The sequence below is a fragment of the Trachypithecus francoisi genome, unplaced genomic scaffold, assembly GCF_009764315.1.
Source record: "Trachypithecus francoisi isolate TF-2019V2 unplaced genomic scaffold, Tfra_2.0 Contig00741, whole genome shotgun sequence".
Classification (NCBI taxonomy): domain Eukaryota; kingdom Metazoa; phylum Chordata; class Mammalia; order Primates; family Cercopithecidae; genus Trachypithecus; species Trachypithecus francoisi.
Window position 1 is genome coordinate 53474 of NW_022680865.1, and position 10575 is coordinate 64048.

Here is a 10575-nt window from a genome sequence, read left to right on the forward strand (position 1 = left end):
GTCTCCCCTCTGGCCGCTGAGGAAACCGAGACTCATGGTGACCTGGCCCAGGTCTTTTGGACTCAGGGTCCTTCTCATCCCCAAGATCAGAGGGCTGCCACCAGCGAAGGAGCTGGCACCTTAGACCCCGCCCAGGAAGCACACAGGGCAGGATGCCATGGGGACTTTGGTATGTTATTGCAAAAAAAACATTTATTGCTATTTGAACCCTGCTTTCATGCCTCCATTTCCCAGAAAACGAGCCACGGGAGACACCAGGAGAGGCAGGAGACCATCCTCCTTGCACAAAACCCACTCCCTCGGATGCTGTCCTCAGCGAGGGTGGCTGGGGCCAACCAGGGGGCCCACCCGCAGAGTGGCAGAGGAGGCAGGTTGACCCTGCGGCGAAGGTCCTGGCCTTCCGGTAGAAGAACAGCGACTTCTCGTGGTCCAGGAGGAAGTTGTGGGAGATGGTGGCCGGCCGCGTGTAGGTCTTCAGCTGTGCCCTTCTTGTTGCCCAGGTCCACGGCGGCTGCCAATGCCAGCTGGTAGTACCCGGCTGCATCAAACCGTTCCTGAAGGGGACAGGCCATGCTCAGCAAAAGGGGTACTCGGAGCCTGTCTTCCCAGAGGCTGTTCCTGTCTCCAGGTCATTCCACATGTCCAGCCAATGCTGGCTCACCCCATGAGCCCTGAAGCCTGTGACACTGCTGTGGTCTCAGCTGCAGGAGGTGGGGACGATCCTGACACGCCTGGAAGCCTTCCTGACTATCCCTACGCCCCACTCACCCGAAACCTTCTGTCCCAGTCCCACCCTTTCTGCAGGCAGTGGCTGCTTTCCCCGTGGGCTGTGGTCAGGGCAGATCCTGCCTGCTCTGAGAGTTCCATGCAGGACCTGTGGCTCCAAGCCACAGCAGGGGCGCAGTGTTGAGTGACCCAGGCTCCCCTCTGGCCCCCGTCCATGCTGACCAATTCCAGGCCCTCCACGGGCCAGGCCAGGTACAAAACCATCTCACAGGTATCCTCTCTGTCAATGTTCCCTGAAATATTGACGGAGTGTGACTTCCCAGACATCCACTCCCATTTTCAATGCATCTTTGGCTCAAACTCACCATCCCTGGGTTGGGATGCTGCCTCCCAGACCTCCTCCTTGACCCTCCCACCACCCACCTGGCTTCTCCCCAGGCGCCTCCTCCACATGGGGGTGACCCAAAGGATCTCTCTAAGACCCGTGCCTGGCCTGTCCCTCTTTACCATCTCAAGATGGCTCCCAGTGCCAAGGACAAAATCCAAGATGCAGCAGTCCATTCCCTCACTGCCCCGCCCCACACACGGAGCAGGGGTGTGAGAAGGCCCCGAGTCACGGCCACTGCTCATCCAATGCCCCCCGGCCCAGCCGAACACTGGACTCTCTGCTGGGTGCATGGCTGAGCTTACATCCTTGCTCCCAGTCTGAGGGACCTGGGACGGAACACTGACCACAAAGGTGGCCCGGGCTGTGGCAGATGGAAGCCCAGGAGACAGTGACGGGCCCAGGAGGCCCCGGACTCAGCCGGTGGGGGGAGGCAAAGGCTTCCTGAAGGGGTGGGGGCTTCCCAACTAAACAGGAAGGAGCCAGCCAATGCATATGTGTCTGCGTGTGCCTGTCCCTGTGTGCACGCCTGTGTGTGCGTGTGTCTGAGTTTGTGTGTGCATTTCCATGTTCCTGTAGTGTGTGCAGCAGCTAGTGAGTGGCAGGCTGAGCCAGGACACACCTAATCCACCCTATTCCAGGGCTCACTCTCACGTGTAGACTAAAGGGAACCCCATTTTAGACGCAATTGGAAAAGATGCCCATTTATCTCTGCTTCTTTGCCAGCCTTCCAGGCCCCATCCAGACCGGCTTTTTCTCCCACTGCTCCGGGCCCTGGGTCCAGAGCCTCCTATACAAGGAGGAGGGTGTAGCCTTGGAAAGACAGCCGCCCTTGGGGAATTCCGAGGGTGCCTCCCTTTGGGAAGCTGGCCTGCACTGACAGCATAGTCACGATGAGACCCAGAGGGCTGTGCATGGGAAGGACGTGAAGGCCTCTGCCCCTCGACCCCAACCATGGACTTTGGCCTCTCAGGTACTACTTGGCGCTTTCCTTCCTCCTGGACAGGCGGAGTGGGCGGCAGGCTGGACCAAGAGAGATAAAGGACCACTTTTGGGAGGCCCGTCCCCTGGGTCCCAGGCGAGCCCCTGAGCGGTGAGCAGCGTCCTCTGGGCCTGACGCCTGGCACCTCCCTGTCTGGCTGGGACTTGGGAGGCCACAGGGACCGCTTCTGACCACCAGGTGTCACCAGCACTGGGTGGAGGCCTCCCGGGCAGCCCCAGGCCTGCAGTGGGGGATACGGGGCAGAGTCTTAGGGCTGCCCCAGCTCATGTTGTTCTCAGGCCGCCAAGATCTCGGCCCCTGGACTGGAGCGCCCTGGCCCCTCAGTCCATAAGGAGCACTGACACGGTGCCGGTGCGATGCTGAGGAAGGGCGGTGCCTGCTGGGCAGAGGGTGGAGACACCCCAGGTCTGAGTCTGCCAGTCCCAGCTCTCCACCCCTGCAGGGCTGGGGCAGAGGGAGCACAGCACCTCCCCTGGAAAGAGACCTGACCCAGCAAGGTCTCAGCCTGGCTGGCTGGGGCCCCGCCCCACTGCACCTGCCCTAAGCTGGGGTTTCCCTGTCTGTGAACCCAATGGTAAGACACTGGTCCCACCCCACGCTTCCTGGGTGATGTGAAGATTCCAGGTGTCTTGGGACTCCAGGAAGGAGTTGCTCAGTGCAGGCTGGCACCCTGGGCAGGCTTCCTAGAGGAGGCACTGGGATTTGGGTTGGATCTTGCAACATGGATTCAACGTGAGGATGACGCCATCCTCCGAAATATCCTTCTCCCGCCCTGCTTCCTTTGTTAAATGCAACTTGACAGTCAAGATTCAGCTTTGGTGTCACCTCCTCCAGGAGCGTCCCCCTGACTACAATCCCCCTTTACCCAGAAGCCACCATTGCCCGCTCATGTGTCAGCCTCCCTGGTTGAGACTGAGTTCTTGAGGGTGGGGCCTGGCCTGCTTGGGAGCTGGGTTGTATCTGCGAACCTCGCCGGCTCCTTCAGCAGATGCAGAGCTCCAGGGAGGCCACTGGGCCATTCCTAAGGAAGGCTGGAACCCAGGCCTCTGGGGTGTGGGTGGAGATCCCACTCCAAGGGGGCCGGGAACATCCAGAGCCCTGCCCCTCCCCACCCACCTTCAGGTCGTAGAAGATGATGTCACCGAGCACCAGGTACACCTTCACGGAGTAGCGAGTCTCCTTGTCGAACTCCAGCGGCGACTTCCAAAGCTACAGGGCCTTGAGGTAGAAGTGCTCCGCCAGCGTGCCATGGCCCAGCCGGCGGTGCAGGGCGGCCAACCTGTGGTAGGCCACGCCCTCGTTCAACCAGTCCCCGGGGGTGCAGGCCAAAGGGGCAGGTGTGAGGATGTGGCTCCCTGGGGCAGTCAGGCACAGGCCCCTCAGGAGCAGGTATGCAGACCCCAGGCAGCACCTGGCTTGCCTCCAGGCACCTGCGGTCACCTGGGCAGCTCTGGCCAGTCCCTTCCAGGTTCCCAGACTCATTTTCCCATCTGCAAAGCAGAACTAATAAGGCCTGCCCCTGTCTACTGTGAGGCTTTGGCAAAGTCGGGCTTGGAGGGCCCAGCTCTGTGCCTACACATAGCCACCTGCCTTTGCTCACTGGTTTTAACCAGGGGAGCCCAAAAGCCATGCAGTCCAGGTGTTCCCGGGCACCCCGGCTCCATGCAACCCACAGACGTGACATCCGACTCCTCCTGGGTGTGTCACGATCAGAGCCCCTTATCTTGGGGAGTCACTGCGTGCCTGAGCTCCAGGTCCCCCCTCAGATGCACAAACCCAGCTAGGCTGTCTCCGATGTCCTCCCCTTTGCAGGGCGAGTGCCGTGGAGCCTGCATTCAATGCATTCCCACACAGCTGCACACTACTCTGTACTGGGCCCCAAGGCACAAGGCGCTGGGGCATGCAGCCTGCCCAGGGTTCCCTGTCTCTGGAGGAGGACAGACGACCTGGCACAGCACCCGGGGATGCCCGGCCTTAAGGGGCAGGCTGCTGGAAGGGGAACTGGGATTTCATCAGCCAGAGAGCTGTGTGGTTGATGAGGGTGGGAGGGGCACAAGACAAAGGGAATGTGCCACTCAGCCTGGCACCTCCAGGGACCGAGATGCCTGGCATGTCTGGAAGGCAGAGGGCACACTGGGCGGCCCTTGTGGTCAGCAGCGGGAAGAGACAGAGGAAGCAGAGCTCAGCCAGGCAGGGAGCTCTGTGCTACATGAGAGACCTCAGGCTGTGCCCCACGGCCAGACAGGGAAGCCAGCTGGGCAGATCTGTCTGCCTGGACAGGAGACCGGGAAAATCCAGCAGCTGTTTCAGCTCCTGCCCTGCAGACATGGAGGCTCGGCTCTGGCAAAGTGTGGGTCCTGGCAGGGCGGGCGCTCAGGGGACTTACCCAGAGTGATGCTGAGTGCTAGGGCCATGTGGACAACCTCCAAGCCCTCTTGGGGCTCCTCCAGCATGGCCAGCATTGCCACCAGCTTGTTGCACAACTGCGGCTCCGCCTTCTGGTTGCCCGTAGTCACTGCCAGGGGCAGGGCCCGGTCCTACCACACAGGCAGGTGGGGTCAGGCTTCCTGCAGCACCCACCTTGCCCAGCGCCCCCCTCAGAGCTCAGACATGTGCTTGGAGCTTCCCACGCCCCAGTGACTCCTGCACCTCCACAGAGCTCTGTGCTCTGGGATAACACACGGTTCAGACACCCAAGTTGGGGGCTGAAGAGTCATCTGAGGCCTATCCAGATACACCTGGCAGCCTCAGACCAGCCTCTCCCACCTGTGCACCGGGGGTCTGACTGGGGGGAGCCAGCACTCCTCTCTGCTCTAAAAACACATTTATCTGTGCCCAGGGCTGAGCCACACCGTGAGCTCAGAGGAAGGGAGAAGCCGTTCCCGCTTCGGGGTGCAGGCAGACTTGGGCGCTGGCCCTGGGCCTCCCACTGACATGCTGTGTGTCCTTCGACATGTCCCTGTGCCTCTCTGAGCCTCAGTGTCCTCATCTTCCAGATGACGACAGGACTTTCCACTCATGGTTGTTTGAGATCATCAGGTGCAAGGGTAGAGCCACTGTCATGTCCAGACCCGAGCGTTTCTCCCAGGCAGGGGCACGGTCAATATCATTCCCGGTGAGACCACTGGGAAACTAAGCATGTGCATGGGTGGCCCTCCCTCCAGGTGGGAGGCCTCTGCCCTGCCACACCTGTGCCTCAGCCCTCCTCGTGCCCCCCTGCAGCCCACCTACATCAGCCCACAGGCCAGCTCACCCGGTGGAAGGACACGGCTTTCTCCCGCTCCCAGGCCCCATTGAAGAAGATGTCTCCAGCTGCCTCAAACGGCTCCACCCCAGGTTGGGGTCGCCTGTGTACAGGTCCACATTCTGTGCCACCTGAAAGGAGGCAGAAGTTCCCTCAAGACCCACACCTGGGAGGAGACCACGCCCACCTTCACCAGCCTCCTTCCTCACACACACTGCAGGTACACCTGAGCATTTTTCAGACCTGTGCATTAGGGCTGCCCCACCACTGGCATAAGGACAATGAACTGATGCACCTGAGTGCCAGGAGGTGTCTGAGCAGCTGCAGCCTAGGAGCCCGACACCTATGAATCCTACCACCAGGGATAGCCCTAGCCCACTTCCCCCCCCCCCCCCGCAGCACTCAGTCTCCGTGGCCCCCAGATTGCTGGGAGCCCATCCCCTGGTTCTTTTCTGCTTTGCCACATCCCTGCCACAGCTCAGGGCCACACATCAACAGTGTTTGTGGGTGGGCCTGGTCCCCTCTTGGCCATGAGCTCTTGATCTCTCTCCTCAGCTCAAGGAGGTATACAGCAGGTGCTCAATAATGAAAGCCTCGCCAGGCTCGTGGGCTTCACAATTTGTTCTAGATCACACTGTGTTTGGGAAGGCCTCTGAAAACAGCCACTATTGATAGATTCATTTTGTAAGGAGATGTGCCACCTGTCTCTTGCAGCAAGTTCTTCTGTGTGTTAACTGAGTGGTCCCATTCTTTGAGCATGTGCTGTATACCAGCAGGTGCTAGGCACTGTGAGGGGCCACACCTCTGCCCGCAGGGAAAAGATGCTGGCCACTGGGGGAGGATGTGAGGGAACCAGTTGCAGGGAAAAGGCACACAACAGGTACTCAGCAGTGGCTTAGGAATGGGTAGATGGATGGATGAATGGATGAGCAGATGTATAGACGGATGGATGGGTGGTTGGAAGGATGTGTGCATGTATGTATGGGTGGGTAGATGATGTATGTACATATGGATGCACAGATGGTGTATAGGCGAAGGTATGGATAAACAAATGGACAGATGAATAGAGGGATGGATTAATAGGTAGATTGGTGGGTGGATGAATGATGGACAGATGGGTGAAAGGATGGATGTTCGATGGATGGAAGGATGAATGGATGGATGGATGGAAGAACAGGTGAATAGATGGATGAATGATGGATGGATGATGGAAGGATGGATGCATGGATAAGTGGATGGATGAATGGACAGAGGGATGGATGATGGAAAGATGGATGGATGATAAAAGGATAGATGGATGATGGATGGATGGATGGAAGGACCCACAGGTGTATGGGAAGATGATGGAAGAATGGATAGATGGATGAATGGATAATGGATAGATGGATGGAAGGATGAACAGGTAAACAGATAAATGATGGAAGGATGAATGCATGGGTGGGTGGACAGGTGAATAGATGGATGATAGACGGATGGATGGATGATGGGTGGATGGATGGAAGGATGAACGGATGGATGGATGGACAGAGTGAACAGCACAGGGGCCCTCCTGCCTCCCTTGCCACTCACCTGGATGTACAGGTCCACCAGCTCGCTCTGCTGCAGGATGTAATAGATCTTCCCTGCTTGCAGCCAGGCATGCGCCTCCTCTTTTGGAGGTCAATGAAAATTCCCAAACTTCTTTGGTGTAGTCCAGAGTGTATCTGTAGGACCTGGAATCAGACGCAGTGTTAGAACAAGGGCTCTCATCCTCCTGGAACCAGTCTGCCTCCTCCCGTGGGTCTGGTGACAGATGAATCTGGAATGTGGGGACTGGGAACGGCCCTCTTGTGTGTGCAGTGTTCTGCCCTTCCCAGGCTGCTGGGAGGGTCAGGGTGAACACACATGGCATGGAAAAGATGAAGGACATCCTTCTGAGGGAATTGAGCATCATGCTGCCCTGTGGCAGGAGGAGTGTGCTAGTCCATCTCCCCTGCCTCCCAGACATGGCCTGTGTCTTCTCCAGACGCACCAGGAGCCGTTAGTGTTCAGAGGCTATCTAGGTCGATGGTTCCCAAGGTGTGCAGGCATCACGGTCACTCGGAGGCCTGTCTGTATAGCTTGCTGGCTCTGCCCCCACAGCTTCTGGCTCCACAGGCCTGGGGCAGGCCCTAGAACTCCCACTTGCCACCATCTCCTAGGTGACATGGATGCTGCTGTGCTCATCTAGGGACTACACTTTCAATGTCACCAGGCCCTGTGGGTGGGGTGGCCAGGGCCATGGTTACCCCCACCAGGTCAGGATGCTCGGGGGAAGCCGAATGGGCCACATATGGGATGTGAGACCTTGAAACCCTGCCCCAGGGAAGCAGGTGATACAATTGGCTGTCTTCTGTGGGAGAGAAGCCACAGGTGGCTGCTGTGGTCACATTTAAGGGGACAGATGAAGGCCAGGAGTAAAGATTCGGGGCAGGCAGAGGTCAGATGACAAAAGCCACCATAGTAGGAAGAACATCCCAGAGTGTACGTACTGCCTCTGCTGGGGTTGAGATGATCTTTTACCCAACAAGCGAGGCTCAAGCTGGGACTCACAAGCCAGCAGCAGCCCTGGGCCAGCGTCCCTGTGGCCCCCCTCCCTGCCCTGCCCCCCCAGCCCCCTTGCCACCCTCCACAGCCCCACCACTGCAAAGCCAGCCCTGACCGCTCAGTGCCCAGGGACAGGTAGAGCTGACGGATGGTCTCCAGGAGCTGCCCCCTCCAGCACCTTGTCGGCCACCTTGAGGGCCAGGGAGAGCTGGAGCTCATGGTAGAGGACACATTGGGCCTCGCTGGGCATGACGACGCTGTAGAAGTAGCACAGCTGCTGGACGGCCTGCAGCTGGCCTGGGCAGAAGACAAAATGGAAGATGTCAGCCTCCCAGCATCGAAGCGAGGCTGGCTGGGCTCAGAGGCCCCTGCGCTGTGCTCGTTCCTTTCACACCTCTGTGAACCTGGGCCCCATAGACGGGCAACCTGAGCTCAGACAGGCTATGTACCTGTGCAAGGGCAGATGCCGAGCACACCGTGACATGGGCACAGCTTGGTGCACATGCTCATGGTAGAGGCCGGCCTTCTTTACAACTCCCAGGGCCGAGGTCCTGGCCAGGCTCGGCCCCAGCACCAGGCCATCTATTTCTGCTTCACAAAGTCCCTCTGGCCAGGACCAGGGCTGCCTTCAGCCTGAGCTGATGAGGCCAGGGGCACAAGTAGCCCCTGTCACAGATGGAACCCCGGGAGAGCAAAGCCAAGTGTCATATCTGCCACACATGGCATCATGTTCGGGGAATGGTGTTCAAAACCAGCCCCTGGTGTTCCCACACATGCTTCTTTCATGCAACCAGGCTCCAAACCCACAGGCTCATTGTCCTCTCCCAAAGTCAGGGTGCTGGGAACAGTGGAAAGCTTCTGATTTTCTAGTGTCAGAAACATTCCGAAGATTAACAATGGAAACCAGGTAAGATTAACAACGGAAACCAGGTACGCCAAATGGACATCTGTCACACGTCACCCAACAACAGCTGAATACACAGTCCCCTCGAGCACCCATGGGACATTCCCCATGACAGACCATGTGCCAGGCCACAAAACGAGCCTCAGTGAATGGAGAAGGACTGAGACCAAAGCAGAGGTGTTCTTCAGCTGTACTGGCACGAAACTGGAAGTCAACAGTGAAGAAAACATGGGAAATTCAAAAATATGTGGAAATTACACACTCCTAAACAACCAGTGAGTCAAAGAAGAGACCATCAGGGAAACTGAAAACTAATTTGAGAAGAATGCAAACAAATGCACAGCCCGGGCCAGCGTGGTGACTCCCGCCTGTCATCCCAGCACTGTGGGAGGCCGAGGCGGGAGGATCGCTTGAGTCCAGGAGTTTGAGATCAGCCTGGGAAACGTGGTGAAACCTCGTCTCTATAAAAAAATTACAAAAATTAGCCGGGTGTGGTGGTGCACATCTGTAATCCCAGCTACTCGGGAGGCTGAGGCATGAGAATGGCTTGAACCTGGGTAGAAGTTGCAGTGAGCCAAGATTGCACCACTGCACCCCAGCCTGGGCAATGGAGCAAAACCTAAAAAAAAAAAAAAAAAAAAAGCACAGCGTATCAAAAACTCCAAGATACAGCTAAGGCAGTGCTGAAAGGGAAATTTATCACTGTAAATGTCTACATTCAAAGAAAGAAGAAAAATCTCAAAAACCTAACCTTCCACCTTGAGAAACTAGAAAATGAACTAAACCAAAGTGAATAAAAGGAAGAAAATAATAAACGTGAGAGTGGAAATGGGAAGTAAAAATACAGAGAATGGAAAAACAAAAGAGATAGCGAACAGAACCAAAAGTGGGTTTTTTGAAAATAATAACAAAATTGACAAGTCTTTCACCAGACTGACCAAGAAAAGAAAGATGGGACACAAATGACTCCAATCAGAGACTGAGCACCATGGCTCACGTCTGTCATCCCAGCGCTTTGTGAGGCCGAGGTGGAAGGATCGCTGAGGCCAGCATTCAATACCAGCCTGGGGGAACATGATGAGACCCCATCTCTAATAAAAATAAACTGACAAACCCAAGTTTCTATAATCAGAAATGAAAGAGGAAACATTATTGCCGACCTGGCAGAAATAAAAGGATTCCATGAAAACACTACGAACAATTGTACACCAACAAATCAGACCATCTAGACACAACAGCCATACTCCTAGAAGGACACAAACTACCGAAAGTGACTCAAAAATGACCCCAAGTAAGCACGTGGGGTATCAACCCCACCTCCATTCTCCTCGACCGTTCAGCGCAGGGTGGGGAGACAGGGAAGCATGATCTCTATTCCCTGGCCTGCATTTCCAAGTCTGAATCCCCCAGCACCCCGGGGAGGGCCTCGTAGGAGGAGGTACCACAGGCTATTGTGCCAGGAGCCACCGGAGGCTGCAGTGGGGGCTGGGTTGCTGGGTTCCTGGAGGGTCTCTTTCCAATCAGAGAATACCCCTGGGGAAGAAGCCTGGGTATGAATCCCCCACCCTTCCTTGGGCAGATGTGCGGGACCGGGACCCCTTCACACGGTCCTTTCCAAAAATCTCATCCCTCCTAAGGCCAGGACTGGGTGCCAGGTCTGTGCTGGGAAATGGGCAGGTTTGGTCACAGCCCCTTGGGCTCTTGTCCAGGCCACAGGAGGCACCTCTGAGTGGTCTCACTGTGCCATG

At 57.0% G+C, this 10575-nt stretch overlaps 1 protein-coding gene across 1 annotated transcript; it reads right to left on the bottom strand.

Moving 5' to 3' along the window:
• Nucleotides 1-373: 373 nt before the first annotated feature.
• Nucleotides 374-8649, bottom strand: LOC117088265 (SH3 domain and tetratricopeptide repeat-containing protein 1-like). Its single transcript, XM_033219460.1, has 5 exons — nucleotides 8039-8649; nucleotides 6928-7070; nucleotides 5368-5489; nucleotides 4501-4651; nucleotides 374-701 (listed from the first exon to the last, which is right to left on the bottom strand). Exons 1-5 carry the CDS (start codon nucleotides 8140-8142, stop codon nucleotides 658-660), a joined length of 564 nt encoding a protein of 187 aa, XP_033075351.1. The 5' UTR covers nucleotides 8143-8649; the 3' UTR covers nucleotides 374-657.
• Nucleotides 8650-10575: the final 1926 nt, after the last annotated feature.

Coding starts and splice junctions, on each gene's coding strand:
- LOC117088265 (XM_033219460.1), bottom strand. CDS start 8,142: ATGAGCTCCAGCTCTCCCTGGCCCTCAAGGTGGCCGACAAGGTGCTGG. Junction 5,490..6,927: donor TGGTGGACCTGTACATCCAG/GTGAGTGGCAAG, acceptor GCCTCCTTTCAG/GTGGCACAGAATGTGGACCT. Junction 4,652..5,367: donor AAGCCGTGTCCTTCCACCGG/GTGAGCTGGCCT, acceptor CCTGTGTGGTAG/GACCGGGCCCTGCCCCTGGC.